Source organism: Sinocyclocheilus rhinocerous, unplaced genomic scaffold (assembly GCF_001515625.1).
Source record: "Sinocyclocheilus rhinocerous isolate Xijiao unplaced genomic scaffold, SAMN03320098_v1.1 scaffold227, whole genome shotgun sequence".
In the NCBI taxonomy this organism is placed as follows: domain Eukaryota; kingdom Metazoa; phylum Chordata; class Actinopteri; order Cypriniformes; family Cyprinidae; genus Sinocyclocheilus; species Sinocyclocheilus rhinocerous.
The window spans coordinates 99,855-118,318 of NW_015633170.1; the positions used below are offsets into that span (position 1 = coordinate 99,855).

Genomic DNA, 18,464 nt, shown 5'->3' on the forward strand with positions numbered 1-18,464 from the left:
ATTTAAATCTGTAAAGGGTCTACTTTTATTTGTGTACACTCACAATATCAACAAAACATTGTGCTTTTGCAAAATAAAGAAAATAAACGGTGTGCTTTTAGCCGTCTCGTTCTCCGCGCATATCTGTTTGAAACGCGTCACTAAAATAAACTGAAACTCAGCGAATATTTGACACACACACGAGAGATATATCTATAGAAAGCTTTTTTATGGTGAAGATTTTTGTGTCATTGGCACTGAAAAAGCTACATTTATGATACAAATGTAGTCAGATTTTATTACTTTCATGACTTGTGCCTATATAGACAAAAAAATCAAGTTACATGTCAAGAGATATTAGAGATCTTTGCCTTATTATAACCCAAAGATTATAAATAGCACACTCAGTGAATTGAATGTCTGAAAAATGATGGAAAATATGTTTTTATTTACATAACATGGCTTTCCTTTGATGTAAAGGGATTAGGCAATTAAAGGTTATTTTACAAGTACTTTTTTAAGCAGGCAAAACTTCAATCTTTTGATGACAATGTATGCTATTCTTACAAACAGCTCTGTGAAATATTCCTATTTTGTCACGTCATGCATCGTAAGACTCCAAATTAAATGCCAAATCAGTCTGAAATGCAGGCAAATAATAATGACATAAAAGACATTTGTGCTCAGTTTTGTCTGCGCTTCACACAGTACAGATTAAGACTAAAGTTGAGGTGTATGAACCTTGAAGAACAGCTAAATGGACTGCGTTTAGCTGTGACGGCTCGTGGCAGCCACTGATATCCAGGCATGTTCACTGGTCCACATGTAAGAAGAAAACACTCAGCACATTCTAACAAAGTCTTTGACGGTAATAAATATCATCTATCTTCAGTAATCCAGACATCACAAAGACGATTTTGTCTCTGTGAACAGAGTTTGGCGGAAGCAAGGAGTGTATATTAAGCCTAATGGATCAAGGCAGGGGTCAGAGGTCACCTGCTGATCAGGAACGACAACACTGGGAATAAAATGGCTACCAGTGGAAAATTCAAAGCATTTGCTGAGCCGCATTCCATAGCGTTCTCCTGTTAAAAAGATATATAAACAGGGTTAGCAAGTGCATCGAGCAGAACTTGTTTGGTGGAGTCAAAACTTTACACAAAAGTCATTGAAAGCTACACATTCAAACACTTCATAGATTGAACTTTCAGCTACAGAATGACTCCAAATGAGCTGAAAGCCCTGCAAGAGGAATAAAATAGTTCACTAAAACTTATTGAGTGTACTTTCTTTCAGCTGTGATGTGGATGAGCATTTTACAGACAGAATGAATGGGGTACTTTAAAATAAAACACTGAATGATAATGAAGTACATGAACAGCAGTTTCAAAATATTGGAAAACTGTACAGTAGTTTAAAATCGGGTATGGTGCTGGTCATCAAAAGCAGAGTTTTAATAATACAACATCATGCATTATGTACCTCTGGATGAAATGGATGACAGGACTGTGGCCGTCTGCGATCCTTTTGAAACTTCAGTCTGTCGCACTTCAGAGACTCATTATGTGCTCAGAGGTCAAGGCTGATAATTCTACAAATACTCATGCTATAACCTCACATTCTACAAGCAGATGTTTATTTGGTTTATAAAAAGGATATAAATAATCTCAATGGGCTCCATGGTAACCGGAGGGGCGGAGCTACAGTCACATTTATTCTCAACAACCACCATGAACAGGTTACTGCTGGGAATCTGCTGAATTACAAAGGTCCTGAGTGGGGGAAAAAATACAAAAAAGATGTGCGATTCTTGTTCACAAAACCTGTAGAAGTGGTCGTCCCTCACCTTTTCATTTTGGGTGAACTATCCCTTTAAATATCTTTATCCAATCTAAACATTTTAAAATCTGCATTTAAAACAGAATCTAAATATCTTATTATTACTACTATATCTATAAAATGCATGTTTTGTGATATATGTAAACAAGTATAATACCAGAATACTGTGGAACAATCATTATTGTCTACATGACATTTAGCAACATAGCACTTGTCAGAAATAAAGATGTAAGAGACAGAGAAGCGCAGCTATGTTAAATGTTGTCAGATAATGCTATGTGTACTCAGATGCATGTATGCTGCAGGCACTGAGAGCAAAATAACCACATAGAGAATCTAAATATCTTATTATTACTAATATATCTATAAAATGCATGTTTTGTGATATATGTAAACAAGTATAATACCAGAATACTGTGGAACAATTATTATTGTCTACATGACATTTAGCAACATAGCACTTGTCAGAAATAAAGATGTAAGAGACAGAGAAGCGCAGCTATGTTAAATGTTGTCAGATAATGCTATGTGTACTCAGATGCATGTATGCTGCAGGCACTGAGAGCAAAATAACCACATAGGTTAAAACAGCTTTCCGCAGAAGGGTGTCAGTTAAATGCGACATGGGTTTGGTTTTAGTTCTATCTGGATGATTTTTAATTAGAAGTGTGAGGATGGCTGCCGTATGTCTAAATCTAAGGCCTTTCGGTTGTATATTAAATATTTTTACTTTCTGTTTTCTACTTTACATTAAATAAATGAGACAGTGAAAAATATGAATAATTGGCATAACACTTAATACAAGACTGGAACTTACAAATCTATAACTAATATAGTAACTTATGTTTCAAATGTTATAAATGAAGGTAATATAAATTTATTCCAGTATAAATTATTTGAAATCATATAATGTAAAATATATTACCAAGTGTTTTTTCATGACACTTCAAGTGCATTTTCATGCTATTATGGCAACCCACAAGTGCATTAGTGTTGCAGCAGAATCTTTTAAAAGTAATTTGTGTTTTAAAACACAAATTTCCACCAATTTCTACTTCTTTCTGCTGTGTATTATAAACAAGCATGCACACATATAGACATAAACAGATGTTCTCACCGTATACAGCCACCACAGTCAGTGTTCCCTGTGGTCTCTTTGATGGTGCGCTCAGAGACGAAAGCTGGGTATTCAGTGTCACACGGCACCATCATTGTCCTCTGAGCTCTCTGGGCTGCACACATGAACACTAAATTCAGCTACTATATGCTAAAAATGTACTGTACAACTAAAATAGTATATAATTATTCATATATATATATATATTAAAATATATATCATTTTTGTTTGCATTATGGTCATGATAGCCAACATGACAGTACAGTTTTTTGCTATGTGTGATTCATGTGTCATCACCTTAGAGTTTAATTGAGATCTATATGCTTTTTAGTCCTTCATTAGATGAAAATCTAATATATATTATATATCATATGGAAGAAATGGAGGGCATGTAACCCCATTAACATGTTTCTAAAAGAGTTCCTGTCATCTATGGACTGATACCTTTGACTGTCGAGTCACAGTTCCACCAGCTGTACAGGTTAAACTCCAGCAGAAATCTGTGAAAAAGACACATTCCCACTCAGCAACACAGACTGAAAATCCCAAGCTGACAATAATGATTATAAGGAAAAAGGCTTTTTATCTCACATGACAAGTTCTGTCAAGAGCCATTTCACAGTGGTGAAGGGCTGAAAGGAAGAGCAGAGCGTGTCAATGAAATAGAATCCCGAGGCACTGAAGTCAAACACTACAGCACAGATGATAGCGTACTCACATCCAGCAGAGTGTGTGCGCTGTCACTGCTACCTGTGTACTCTTTACAGAGAGCCTGATAGTCATACAAATTAATCCTAGCAGAAACAAAAGCAGAAACAGATTCACTAATAAACACAACCCTGGGTTAATGTCTTATTTAACCCCAGGTTAAAGCCACTTTTAACCCTGGGTTAAGAAACATTTCATACATTTTAAAAATGAATTTAGCACCACTTTCGAGCCTGCTTTAGGAGTCATATTTCAGTGCATGTGGTGCTAGAACGAAAGATAACACTTTACAATAAGGCTACATTTGTTAACCACATTAACGAACAATGAAAAATAATTCTAAAGCATTTATTAACCTTAGTTCCCTTTCAGTCGGTCACTCTCGACGTCACGTCGGGTAAATCAGGATAATAATTTAGGATGTATTCTCTGAAAACAACTGGACGAATTTGGACACAATGTATCTTGTTTTAACGGTTAAAACGACAAAAAAAAAATTGTTTCAGTATTCCAAAACCATAATTAATATTAATATTTATATTTTTATTAATACATATCCAGTCAGTTTTAGTAACATCATAAATATGCAAAATAGAGCATTTATATTGGGTTTACATAATGTACAATGTAAAATCTAAAAACTTGACAATGTAGGTTAATTTATTTAACGTTAATCTATTTGTGTGTGTGTGTGTGTGTGTGTGTGTGTTCTCTCTCACTTTTTAAATGAGCCCATCAGAAGCAGTTTGTTCATGACGGCTCCCTCCACTTCTCCAAAGAAGAGGTTCGTCTGTGCAAAACACATTATGTAAAGTTATAGTTATAGTCATCATAGAAATGCATCCATTTAATTTAATTTCATATTGACACAGGATGGATTTATGTATTTATCTTCGTGTACAACTCTTGTGCTATAATTCTCTGTATGTCATACCTTAGAAGTGTCTTCAGAGACCAGGATGAAGCCATTGTTGTCTATGAGATAACATTTAATGTCCTAATGGGACCAGAAACATAGAATATTCATTTAAATATATGATTCAACAAGCTTTGATCTGTTGTGATCTTAAGTCATTACAAACTTCAAGTAAGATAGTAAAATAATATGCATTTTATAGCTTTTTATACCAAAGCCATTAATAAAAGACACAGAATTTAAAATGAGAAACGCTACGAGGCATATGTCATAAAAGAAGTGCAGACTGATCTAGTAAGCCTGTCATGTCCCAGAAATGTCCATTGTATAATGAGCATGTGGTGAATACAGGCCATTTTATGAGCTCCATCACTGAAAATATGGCCAAAGGGAGAGAAAGAGAGACACATTTACCTCATTATCACAGCTGATGGTACATTTCCCATCCAGAGCATTGCACTGTGTGGACACATGCAGAGGTAAAAACATGAAGCAAATGTGTGCATTAATGCCATTTCTATATAGATCCTTGCTTATAAAGAGTTAGATTAGTTTCAAACAACATCTATGATAATATAGCATGGTCTCTTATACATTTTTGCTCATAAACACGTCAAACAGAGCTGTTATGCAGCAGGTAATAATACACAATTCAACACATCAGTCATAGAAGGTCTGGTTTGATAAATAGATATATTTATATTATCATGAGCATATATTTCTGTGCTTACTTGTCGACTGGCCGTCCAAAATTTTCTCTGAAAGAATTCCAGCTTCATTTGAATTCCCACAGCTTCGAGTGTCACAAAAAACACATTTAATAAAATGACGTTTGGAAACATTTGTACATTTGAAAAACTATTTGAAATTCATAATACATTCATTTTGTTTTGAAATTAAAAGACAAGTACCTGCCACTATAGGAGACTTCCTGTCATCGAGTAGTTGGATAGCAGTGCTCGCCAAAACCACACTTTTATTTTCTCCCCCTTAAATGAAATATCAAAAAATTAACACAAATGCCCTCTTAGAGTACTTACAACAACATCATCAATGAACATGAGAACTGGAATATTCAATGATCCGCTAAAACTGCTGGTTTACGATCCAAAAATGGCTCGCAGTTGCAGGTCTCTCCTGAGGGGAAAAACAATGCTAAATACAAATGATAAAATGTAACTAAGCATATAATTGTGCAAGATTAAGAAACCAAAATAAACAGACCATTTAGAAAGAAATGCAAAAATAGTATGCATATATATTATTGTTGACGTCAAAGGTTGCATGTAAAATAAAAATGTACTATTAAGTAGAAATTTATATGTTACATGGTACAAAGTGGTTAAATTAGACAGATGACCTCCCTATAAAACTGTAATTTGGAAGATCCACCTGAAATATGAGTCAAATGATGATCTATGCAAAGCTAATCAGCTGTGTGATATGCTAAAGATGTGTGGTGGAGCAATAGGGGAGTATTAGTGACCACATTTGTTTTGATGTTCATTGCAGATTAATGTTGATAACCATTCATTTGAACAATCTCTAAACCCCAAGTAGTAAACTTCAATGCATGGTAATTGCTAGTAACCAAAAAATAATATATATAATTAAATGTACATACATTTACATACAGTATATATTTACTATATAAATAATAATAAAAAATTAAATATCATATATATTATTTAGATATTATATAATCATTTTATTCAAAATGTATTTAGGATTTAATCATAATGTATGTCATTTTAATTCATTTGTTTTCTTTGAAATGTAATCAAAATTGAATGAGAACTTCATTAAAATCATTTTAATATGCATTAACAGTTTTTTTCTACATGACATCATCCTTAAATGTTGAAGTATGTTGCATGAGATGGGTGTGTGTTTATGTGCTTGAACGTCATACCTGAACTGAAGGGAATGGAGTACACAAAAGTGCCGGGCACCTGCTCTGCGGCTCTTTTATACCACAGAGGAAAGTGATCTGCATTAAAGACGCCCTCCTTGTCTTCAGCAGTGAGGAAATCTCTGCAAACACATGCAGCCGTGGAGGATAATTTACTCCGTCATTCATCATTTACACTTAGAGGCCTTTTATTGGCTAGTGTAGTCAGATGAGAATCTGTCATTGGCCGGTCATTTGGACTCACTGATTGGTCAGCTGCTCGGGAACCACAAACAGGTTAGTTCTGGAAAGACCAGTGCGAGTGCCGAGAAAAGCAATCTCAACCCCTTTATCAGAGTTCCTAATGATAAAAGCAAACAAAAACAGTTTAGGCAAGATTCTGTATGTGGCAAGATGGTGTATGAATGGTCTCACAGTTTTCCTACCCAGTCAACCAACAAAATTTACTAAAAACTAGCTGCAAAAACAGCCTGTATAGATTTAAAGTGATAGTTCATGTCACGTCATGTCGTTCCAAACCCGTAAGACCTTCATTCATCTTCGGAACACATGAAGATATTTTTGATGAAATCTGAGAGTTTTCTGACCCTGCATAGACAGCAATACAACTACCACGTTCAAGGCCCAGAAAGGTAGTAAGGACATCATTAAAATAGCCCGTGGTAGTTGTGTTGCTGTTTATGGAGGGTCAGAAAGCTCTAGGATTTCATCAAAAATAAATATTTTAATTTGTGTTCCGAAGATGAATGAAAGTCTTACGGGTTTGGAACAACATGAGGGTGAGTAATTAATGACAGAATTTTCATTTTTGGGTGAACTATCCCTTTAAGAGACAGACAGAAGGTGGAAAATTGTCATCGAAGACTAAATTTATTAAACTAAGATGCTTCTTAAAGCTAATTTAGTAAATATGGCCAAGTAAATGCCCAAACTCACTCAGACTTATTAAGGGCCAGTCCAGTCCAGTACGCTTCTAAGGGAGCCGTTACTACAGCGTCAAACAAAACCTGCTGAATCAGCTCTCTGTCACCTACAACACACACGAGAGGACATTTACACACTCCATAATACTCATCGGACACAGGCTTTCATGGGGACAGTTTTTAAACGACTGAGGTAATTTTGTAAGCAAGATTTAAGATAGATGAAGGACAATGTGGCAAAACTTTGCAGGAGCAACTGCTACTGTACTGTATACTGCAGTATGAAATTGAGCTCATTTAACTGAAAACTGATTGAGCTGAAAAGAAAAATCGTTTGAGAGGTGGAACAACTTGTTATTTTGATGAAAGATTATGAAGACAAACATTTCTCCTTAGAATAATGTGCACTGATGAATCGATTATAATAAGACCAGAAACATGTATTAAGAAAGCAAACATGGTCGAATTTATTTGAAATGCTGCTCACATCTGAGATGTGGTTTACGGCTGGTCATGTAGAGTTTGATGGCCTGAACTTGAGTCAGGTGACGATGCTCATGGTGCTCATCTGTGTTACAGTATGTCCTGAAACAACAGAAAATGGCACAATATATTACTTGTGTGATAAATAAAACTAACAGAACATGTTATAGGCTACTGTAGCCTATGTTGAGTATAAATAAAGGTCTTTACCATTCATCAGCAAGGGCAACATCGGGTTGCTCCAGATCATGTAGACCTAAAAAACAAGTGTGGATAAGAGTTTAGAGAGAATTTCTACATGCTTTCTGTTTATACTGTTTATAATTCGCAAGTAATATGCAAGTAAAAGGCTTTTTAGCCCAACTGTAAAAACGTTCACCTTCAAGCTGTGTTACACATATCTTTTTGCTATGAAATATTTAATGATTTTTGTAAAGTAAATGTAAGAACAACTTTTATATAAGCAACTGTTTGGGCATAATTAAGAATAATTATGTTTTTTTTCCTCTTTGAGTAGGCCTATGAGTCTGAACTTTTTTTTTAATATATATATATTTTGTCTAGAGGTCAATAAACTATACATTTTTTAAAGACGTTTTTGACTATTTATTTAATATGTCAGGCTTCAGAGGGATTTCTGGTTATGAATATATTAAGGGAATAATTTCATTAGAAACTCATGATTCAGCAATATAAATAGACCAATAAATTCTGAATTTTTTAAATGTTCATGAACAAAAATATGTGAAGGGCCAATGAAAAAAAATTTATGTGGGTTACATATAAATATTTCAAATTCCCACATAGAAAAAATAAAAAAAATAAAAAATGAATGTATAACAATGATGAAACATAAAAATAACTTCTAAACTCCAAAATGCCAGACCTTTTATAGGACTGCTAACTTATGAAATATTCACAAAATTTCATAGAAAGAAAAGTAATGAAAGCAACAAAATATATGTGATTTACAGCTACAAGACGAGAATATATATTCAAGCATTTGAACCATAAAAATTAACTCTCTTTGGCATTGGTTTTCATAAGTCTTGCTAATAAAGTAAATCCTCACCGGCTTCTAGTGAAACATTTCCCTTGAAGAAGTATTTCCCATGTCCTCGAGAGAGCGCCACACATACACTACAACACATACAAAAAATATCATTTCAAAAGTCAGCCACATACTTTCAATCAACGTTTGTTCAAATGTAAAATATTTACATACACGAGACATCACCTACCTAAATGGAGTTCCTTTAATATCAGTATAGTAATAATCATTGTGCATCGTCAAGACACGTTTCTGGTGGGGAACAAATTTAAAGATAAAAGATTATGAAGTTAAGCTGTCCAGTGAGGTGTATTTTTGATACTTTGCTATTATTCTAATAGCTTTATGATACTAATATCCCATATTATTCTGGTTCTTGTATGCAAAGATAAAATCATTACCCCTTTGTCCACTGTTCTTTTTACTTCCATGGAGAAAGTGCCAGTTCGTCTGTTCACCATTGCTGTGCGTAACTACAAATAAACACATTTATGAAGCAGCACTTATTCACTTTAATACTATATCTCAACACTTCTAAAACACTTTATGTAAGTATGTGAACCTAATGCATAACAGGACTGGGAACCTGCAAAGCATTTGCATCTGCATACTTGCATAAAGTATGTTTCTGGTCTAAATGTACAGCAGTGCGTGCACTCATTAAAAACTGGTCCATACAACATCCTCTGTGTCCTCCCATTCCACCTCGGACAGGTCCACGCTGCTGTAACTGGGTTTCTTCCTCTTCTGGCCCTCCTGGTACTGCAGGAAGAGACACAAAGAGGACAGGAAGTGCTTTAGAGGACGGCAGTGCAGTTACAGTTAGGAACTGGGATCATACGGGTAACACAATGGAGACAGAAACATACAGTACATGGTGATAGAGGCCATTAGTCTAGCATTTTTCACTCCTGCTCCTTGGGTTTCCAACTAGCACTGCGCATTTATGGTGTCTAATCAGATGATGAGGCGTGTTAAAGGTGCTGTAAACAATTTCCTCAGTTTTTGCTAACTTTCTCCAAAATGATCAAAGCCATCCCAAACGTAGAGTATGATTGACAGGCACAAAGCAATTCTGATTTACTGGTTTTCTGATAGGCTTAAAGGCGTGGACCGTTTCCCTGACTCTTATTTACTGTTTACACAATCTAGTGCTGTCACTGAGACAGGTTTGATTTCTGAGGACAGCTATTTTACTGGTATCTGTCAGTAGTTGGGACATTTTATGTGTTGTATTCCAAAAAGTTGCTTACAGCACCTTTACATAAGAGAAACATCTAATGTGTGCAGCGCTGAGGGACTCCAGGAGCAGGATAGACAAACTGTGGAAATGAGTTTTGTTTGCACACTATCAGAGCAGCCAGTATTCGGCTTATGGGGATCTGTGTCAGAATAATCTGTCTAATCTTTTTTGCTCAGATTGGCTTTGGAACTTCAGTCAGTCAGTGGCTCTGTTCCAATCCCTAATGAGTTGTCTTGCCATCTGCTATCTACACAGGCAGCATTCTAAACAAAATGGAACCTCATAAGTTACTGAATTCAAACACTTCAATTCAGAATTCAAACACTATGTAGATAGCAACTCAACATTAACGGTTACTCACATGCGCCATGCAAATAGTGTTCTTCATGTGGAGCACACGAGAAGCCACTGAAAAGCAACTTATTATATTTCAATTACTTGCCAAGGCAACATTTCTAATTTTCTTGGTTTTTTTAGTTTACATTTTTCACCTAATAATTTTATTTTATTTTATTTGTTTATTCAATGGGAATGGTGCATTGTAATGAAAAATGCAAGGGTTTGTGACCATATATATAAATATAAATATAAATACATAATTATACTTTAGATTTTGTTTTAATTTTAATAAATACATTTTAAGACAAGCAGGAACAGAAATCCAAACCGCTTGACGTTAGCATGTTGCTAAGCTAATGATTCAAAACTATAACAAACTGCCAGTGTTATTTTAATATCAGTTATAGAAATTATAAATATGTATAAATATTTATTTATAAATAACTTTATATAGCTTTTATTCTTATATTTTCAGTTTTCATTTAAATTTTAGGTTATAGTAATTTTATTATGTGCTTTGTCATTTTTATTTATTTATTTATTTTGAATTTTTAAAATATTTCTTTTTAACTTTTTTTTTATTTATTTATTTTATTTCAATTACTTGACAAGGCAACATTCCTAATTTTCTTTTTTTTTACTTTGAATTTTTTACCTAATATTTTTATTTTATTTTATTTTTTATTCATTTTAGTTTAGTTTAGTTTAATTAATAAAAATATTTAAAATATTATAGTTAACAATAACAATATTGCAAAGAACATAAATATTAGTTAAAATATTTAATTTTTAATTAGATTGACCTATTTTCTCATTTTATATACTTTTCAGTGAATAAAATATACTTTATATACATTTATGTAAAAACTTCCCTTGTTGCAATGCATTCTGGGATATCCATGAAGGATGCATACCACATATAATGTCCAATACTGTTAAAATCCAGCATAATGCTGCCTACAATTTGAAACAGCTTTCACATTTAGAGTTTGTCTATAATGCCTAGAAAATTCGTCTAGATGTTCAGCTCACTAAGGTTTGGAACAGAGCCTAAAAATATCTCAAAATTTGAATAAGAATGTTACTTTGTGTCACACTTGAATCCAGACAAGTTCAATGCTACTTACACTAATAATACACATTTTAGCATATACCACATCCAACTACATTGTCCCTGTTGAGCAACACAGAGTCAGTGTGGTCTGTAAATACACACTCTTAACACACACTCAGAAGCCTTGACTGATGCACACCACTGCTACGCAAACACAAACTAAAACACAGCAGCCCTGGAGCCACATTACGACGAGAACACCAACAAGTTCACGACACACAGAGACGCACGCACACACACACACACGCAGTCACGCGTGGTGACTGAGAGCGGGGTGAGGGGTGTCCCTGTGAAGGGTGAGTTACCTCAGTGCTCTGATCAGCCCTGGCAGGCACATGAATGGGCTTTTATTCCTGCATGCAATATATCAGAGGAAAAGGGTTGGGATTACAAAAACTACATCTCCCATGATGCACTTCAGCGTCCCACCAGCGCTCTCACAAGCACACACTGCATGTGTGGGTAGATTTTACCTGAGCCAGCTTGTTGGGGTGTTGATGTAGTTGATTGTATCATATTTTAGCTCTATTTTAGGTGGTATTTGAAATCATAATCCTAATATAAGGCTGGAAATGGGCCCAAATGGTATCAGTCCTTACCAGGGGCCTCAGGTCGGGATGTGTCAGGATATATCCATTACTGGTAATGGCAAACGCATATCCATGTATTCCTAGCTGGAGAAAAGAAGATAAGATTTAAAAAATGATAGCATTAATACACTCCTGCGCGCTTTAAGATACAGAGAGTGTAAAATCGAACAGATTAAAATTGATTTTGAAATCCTGGCTATTTATTGGTGGTAACAGCCTACCTTGTGTTTCGGGATGGTTTTCATTAACTCCTGAATGGGGATGTCAGTGCCTACGACGCCTAGAAGGATGCCTTGGTTTTTCTGTGGAGGGACACTTGCTGTGAAATCACACTATTTTCACACATATGCGTATTCATACATAAAGTGTGCACATTCATTTTTGGATAGACACTGGTACAAATAACAACAGACTGACAGGTTTGAAAACAGATGGGGAGATTAACAAGTCATTTGAAGTTTTTATATGGTGGATATTAACTATCATTGAAACTCATTAAGTATGAAATATAAGTGAAACACTGTCAATATTATAGTGTACTATTAATGAGAGTGTTTTGATGAGTTTGATTAAGAAATTAAACATGAAAAAAAATATTTTAAAAAAACTTTTTAATGCAATTATAAAATCTTCATGCTTCAAAAACACAAAACCCCTCTAAAAGTGGGACTTTAAAAGTCATATGATAGATTTGTGTGAGAAAGAGACCACTAAAAATCTTTGTGAATGAATCATTCTTTTGAGTCAAATCTTTTTAATGAATCGGATGATTGATTCGATTTTTTAAGTATACATTTTAGAATAGACATTAATATTGCTAGTTATATTCTACCAGTATTAATTATTAGTAATAATAATATCAAATCTAATAATAATATTAATATTAATAATATTACAATAGTTATTACAGTTCCATAAGGAAACTTTTTAGAATATATGTTTTAGAATATACATTAACATTGACTGTTATGTTTAATTAGATTTCATTTAAATATTAACATTAAAATTATATTAATATTGTTATTAATAATATTAATATTTTTTTATTATTTTGTTTATTAATTATAGTTCCATATGGAAACTATAACAATTCATATGTTATATATAATATTAATATACATTAATATTGACAGTTATTTAATTATTAATTAATATCACTATTCATATTTTATAGTTTATGTTATTATAGTTCCATATGGAATCTTTGTAGAATATACATTTTAGAATATACATTCATATTGATAGTCGTATTTACTTAATATTAATTAGTAATACTATCAACATCAAAATTCAAATGTGTATTAATATTGATCTTAATAACATTAATATTGTTATTATAGTTTTATATGAAAACTTTGTAAAATATACTATTACAGTTATTATAGTTCCACATGGAAACTTAGTAGAATACACATTTTAGAATCTACATTAATATTGATAGTTATTCATTAAGACGAATTATTAATAATATCAAAATGTAAAAAATAAACTAGCATTAATATTGATATTAATAATATGAATATTGTTTTTATAGTTTCATATGGAAACCAAAATATATACGTTTTAGAATCTACTTTAATACTAATACTATATGTATGTGTTTTTTATTTATGTGTTTAGTTCTGACACACACACACACACACACACACACACCTCACCGTTTCATTCTTGGTGCTAAACACAGGCATGGCGACTGTGGTCATCGGGTTTGGGCCTTTATTTTCTCCAAGCTGCTGACAGATCAACAGAAAACTTTCAGATTTTAATTTACATGAACATCTGAGAAAAACACATACAATAAAGACTTTGGATGGATATTAATCGCCAGGGCCGGTTCATACGCTCACATTGTGTTGTCCTACCGGCCTTCAGATCAAGGAAGTTGCTGCGACATGAAATATTCAAACCAACGTTTTGATTAATGGCCGTGCGAGGTGTAGACAAGTGAAGGGTGATCTGGTGAAGATGGTTCATCTCTGTAGCTGAACTGTAAGCTCAGCTGCGGGCACGATGAGGGCTGACATGATTTAACGCATGAGCTCGCTGAAACTAGGTCTGCTATTCCCTCACCTCACCCTTATGTGTGTGTGTCCATTGTGCATGTTTTACAGTAGCCCTTGAGAGGATTCGTGAATGCAGTTGTTTGTGTTTGTAAAGGAGGAAAACAGAAAGAAAACAAAAAGAAATGTTGTAAAAAATACCATTCCAGTAAATAATTACCAAACCAGAACAATTCTCTTAAAATATTAATGAGATAGTTCACACAAAAATTCTAATTCTGTCATCATTTACTCACCCTCATGTCATTCCAAACCTGTGAGACTTATTTATTTATTTATTTGTTTGTTTGTTTGTTTTTTGTTTGTTTATTTCTAGGAGAACAATAAAATACAATAAAAAACAGCATTAAAGTATTATAAAATTGGTCCACATGGCTTGTGTGCTATATTAAAAGTCTGAAAAGACTGAAATTTGAATAAATTTTTTTTCCCTGGAAAATCTTCTCTGTTGTAGTTTTCGAATCCCATTTCTGTTCATGTACATTCATATATGGCACATCAAAACATGTCCTTTTGGGTTTGTCATCAATGACACAAAATGTCAATCTTTGGGTTGTGTCTTATGACTAATCAAATTGTTGGCATCAAACCTGGTGTGACGTGTTTTGATGTACCATATTTAAATGTCATATGAATGTAAATGAGCTACATCACAAGAAAAAAAGATTGAAAGAAGTGTCTTCTGCTCACCAAGACTGCATATATTTGATCAAAAAATATAGTACAAACAGCAATTTTGTGAAATATTATTACAATTTATAATAACTGCTATCTATTTTAATATATTTTAAAATGAAATTTATTTCTATGATCAAAGCTGAATTTTCAGCATCATTACTCCAGTCTTCAGTGTCACATGATCCTTCAGAAATCATTATAATATGCTGATTTGATTCTGAAGAACCTTTCTTATTATTATCAATGTTGAAAATAGTTTTACTGCTTATTTTTATGGATTATTTAATGAATAGAAAGTTTAAAGTACAACATTGAATTAGAAATCTTTGTCTATACATACATATTTATGGAGTTGGAACAAAATCAGAAAATGAATGCTGACAGATTTTTTTGGAGTGAACAATTTCATTATTTTGGTGAACTATCCCTTTAAATCTTGTTTTCAGTGTGTAACATTAAGTGTTCCACTGTCAGATTGGCAGGTTTGTTACTAAAACAACAGCTCCCACTGAAGAGGGATTTAAAGTCTCTCTTATTCTGTCTCACATTTGAGAGCTAAAAAAAAACAACAACCTCAGTTTGAGTTTGGTCCAACATTTGTTCAGTCTGGTTGGCTTCGTGCAGAGAGGTGTATCCTGCAGGAGCCAAATTGAAATCTGTGAATTAACCTTGTGCTTCCCCGTTCCTCTCCTTCCCCCTCTTCCCTTCTCTCTTTCTCCCAGTCTCTGCCTCTTTCACCCCCTCTGCTCCAATGTCAGTTTTATTACGGCTTTAGGAGATAAAAGCCAATGATCCACAAAATGATGAATGGGGTGTCTCAGTGGCCAAGATACAGCAACACACACTCCGGAGAACAATTCCCAACACCCTACGCCTATGCCCGTGTGTGTGTGTGTGTGTGTGTGTGTGAGAGAGAGAGGAGGGTGTCAAAGACATCGGGTGGGTGCGAACACTTGCATTTTTGTGTGTGTGTGTGTGTGTGTGTGTGTGTGTGTGTATGAGTCGCTCTTATCAGAAATGGAATGGCACAGCGGTCGGTGTTGCAGTTCTCGACATACCCAGCAGAGTGAAGCCAAACCCTATCTCTGACCACATCTCGCCCTCTCTGGCTTTTATCTATAGCTCTCTCGGCCTGCTTTCTGCGCTTCCCTGTAGCACTTTGCACCAAATCCACGTTCAAGAACTAATAAAACGTTTCAGATTCCATAAACGGAATGCTGAAAGCAAATTACAATGAGGAAATGCTGCAAGACACCAGTGACAGAATGGACACAAACAGGCTCTGTTCCAAAACCTAGTCAGCTGCCTTGCTGACTACCGTCTACATAGGCAGCATTCTAACTAGTCAGATTTAGAACATTCGGTGTCATATGTCATACAAGTAGTGCTAAAAGTGCAAGTAAACCTCCAATAAGCATAAATATACAACAATTATTGAGTAAAATAATCACATTTTAATCACAGAATTTACACACTATTTTAGTTATATTTTTCAGTAGTGAATTAACTATATACATACAATCTACAATTTATACACTCAGAAGAAAGGTACAAAGCTGTCACTGAGTCGGTACTCTTCCAAAACTAATAAAATTTAACATTTTTGTACTAATATTGATTACGATTGATTATGAAAATTATGATTTTTTAATGTTTTTGAAATAAGTATCTTATGCTCTTATGCACGGTAAAAACAGTAATATTGTGTGAAATATTATTACAATGTAATGTATCTGTTTTCTATTTTAATATATATTAAAATGTCATTTATTCCTGTGATGCAAAGCAGAATTTTCAGCATCATTACTCTATTACTCTACTCATTACAAATTATTATTATTATCAATGTTAAAGAACAGTTTTAATAGAATACTTTGATGAATAGAAAGTTCACAAGAACATTTTTTGTCAATTTTTTAATCACTTAAAGTGAACTTGTTGAATAAAAGATTTTTTTTTTTTGCGTACAACAGAAATCTTTGGAATGGTAGTGTATTATGATTTCCATAAAAATATTAAGCAAGAAAAGAAATGCTGATAATAATAAGAAATGTTTCTTGAGCAGCAAATTAGCATATTAAAATGAAAATGTAGCTTTGCATCACAGGAATAAATTACATTTTAAACTATATTAAAACAGTTGCTTTAAATGGTAATAATATTGACACCTTTAAGGTACTAATATGCACCTTTTAGGGGTAAATAAGGCAAAAAGCTGTACCTTATAAAAGAGTACTGCCCCAGTGACAACTTTTGTACCTATTTTTCTTAAAGTCTGTCTACAATCTGTTTTTTCCCCCTTTAAACTTGTTGCAGTGCATTCTGGGATTGCCTGGTTCACTACGTGCTGCCATCGAAATTTGGCTGTTATTAGCTATCTTAGGAGGAACAGCCTTCATGTTGTGTGCGCCCTAAAAATGCTGCCTCCATAGGCAGCTCGCTAGGTTTGGGAACAGAGCCACAGAGACACCGGTTACGACTGTTACCTTGTGCGCCTGTGCGAGCTATAGGGACACAGGGAGAAAAATAATACGTGTCATTGACATGTGCTCACGTCTACACACATACAAGAGACACACTGCACGGTGTGTGACCTGATCTGCTTCTCGTAGTGCTCACTGAATGGAAGAGTGTCTTGATGAGACCTTCAGGGAGTTAACGGAGCTACTAATGAGGACTGAGTTGCATTTTATGAAGGTGAATGATTGTAGAAAGCACATAGACTTAGTAGAGAAAATACTTTGGATGTTTTAGACAAACCCATAGCAAACCCTTTACAAAAATGTACCATAGTGGCATTGATTTCTGCTAAAATACCATAATTACTACAGTAGTTGTTGGTACTGTAAATAAATAATTAAATAATATTACAGTGCAATACAGTTTCTTTTCTGTTATTTTGTTTATTTATTTTTTGATAACTGTGGTGATTTATAACTAAAAGTGTGGTATCTTATTAAAGTAACAATCGTATTTTTGCAGAAACTATGGTTCACATTGTACGTTTCTGTAAGGGATATGGATGCTGTACACATGCAACATGATGTGATTATTTATACTTACTGCGCTGTCCACATAGGCTTCAGTCCACACTGTGTCGTGTTCATGGTCGATAACTTTAGGTCTGCTCATCACGTGCAAATACCGCATCACGTTCTCCTGAACGTCAGCCAGCGTGGAGATCTGACTAAAGTAACCTGCACAACACAGCAACATTGCAGATTAACCTTATATATATATATACAGTGCCGTGAAAAGGTTTTTGCCCCCTTCCTGTTTTTTTTTATTTTTTATCTGTCACACTTAAAAGATTCAGGTCATCAAACAAATTTTAATATTACACAAAGATAATGCAAGTAAATACAAAATGCAGTTTTTAAATGATGATTTCATTTATGAAACGAAAAAAGCTGTCCAAACCTACCTGGCCCTACGTGAAAAATGATTTGCCCCCTCCTGTTAAATCATGAAAGAACTGTGTTTAACCACATTATTTTAGAAAGCTGAGTTAA

At 34.1% G+C, this 18,464-nt stretch overlaps 1 protein-coding gene across 2 annotated transcripts in view; it reads right to left on the reverse strand.

The window, feature by feature from the left end:
* Nucleotides 1-534: 534 nt before the first annotated feature.
* Nucleotides 535-18,464, reverse strand: part of LOC107743247 (voltage-dependent calcium channel subunit alpha-2/delta-3-like) — a 43,325-nt gene continuing 25,395 nt past the window's right edge. Inside the window, exons 13-38 of one of the 2 annotated variants that reach the window (XM_016556388.1) lie at nucleotides 18,016-18,149; nucleotides 17,439-17,456; nucleotides 13,873-13,944; nucleotides 12,436-12,516; nucleotides 12,224-12,298; nucleotides 9,607-9,690; nucleotides 9,330-9,401; nucleotides 9,119-9,180; nucleotides 8,950-9,017; nucleotides 8,088-8,133; nucleotides 7,882-7,979; nucleotides 7,408-7,501; nucleotides 6,716-6,811; nucleotides 6,472-6,593; nucleotides 5,471-5,548; nucleotides 5,291-5,352; nucleotides 4,974-5,018; nucleotides 4,578-4,640; nucleotides 4,363-4,433; nucleotides 3,654-3,729; nucleotides 3,527-3,567; nucleotides 3,380-3,435; nucleotides 2,936-3,050; nucleotides 1,639-1,751; nucleotides 1,462-1,544; nucleotides 535-1,064 (exon numbers count right to left, since the gene is read on the reverse strand). In XM_016556388.1, the coding sequence (XP_016411874.1) occupies nucleotides 972-1,064; nucleotides 1,462-1,544; nucleotides 1,639-1,751; nucleotides 2,936-3,050; nucleotides 3,380-3,435; nucleotides 3,527-3,567; nucleotides 3,654-3,729; nucleotides 4,363-4,433; nucleotides 4,578-4,640; nucleotides 4,974-5,018; nucleotides 5,291-5,352; nucleotides 5,471-5,548; nucleotides 6,472-6,593; nucleotides 6,716-6,811; nucleotides 7,408-7,501; nucleotides 7,882-7,979; nucleotides 8,088-8,133; nucleotides 8,950-9,017; nucleotides 9,119-9,180; nucleotides 9,330-9,401; nucleotides 9,607-9,690; nucleotides 12,224-12,298; nucleotides 12,436-12,516; nucleotides 13,873-13,944; nucleotides 17,439-17,456; nucleotides 18,016-18,149 (2,018 nt within the window). In that variant the 3' untranslated portion in view covers nucleotides 535-971. The remainder of the gene's footprint in view (nucleotides 1,065-1,461; nucleotides 1,545-1,638; nucleotides 1,752-2,935; nucleotides 3,051-3,379; nucleotides 3,436-3,526; nucleotides 3,568-3,653; nucleotides 3,730-4,362; nucleotides 4,434-4,577; nucleotides 4,641-4,973; nucleotides 5,019-5,290; nucleotides 5,353-5,470; nucleotides 5,549-6,471; nucleotides 6,594-6,715; nucleotides 6,812-7,407; nucleotides 7,502-7,881; nucleotides 7,980-8,087; nucleotides 8,134-8,949; nucleotides 9,018-9,118; nucleotides 9,181-9,329; nucleotides 9,402-9,606; nucleotides 9,691-12,223; nucleotides 12,299-12,435; nucleotides 12,517-13,872; nucleotides 13,945-17,438; nucleotides 17,457-18,015; nucleotides 18,150-18,464) is intronic. The other variant, XM_016556389.1, reaches the window with a different exon arrangement.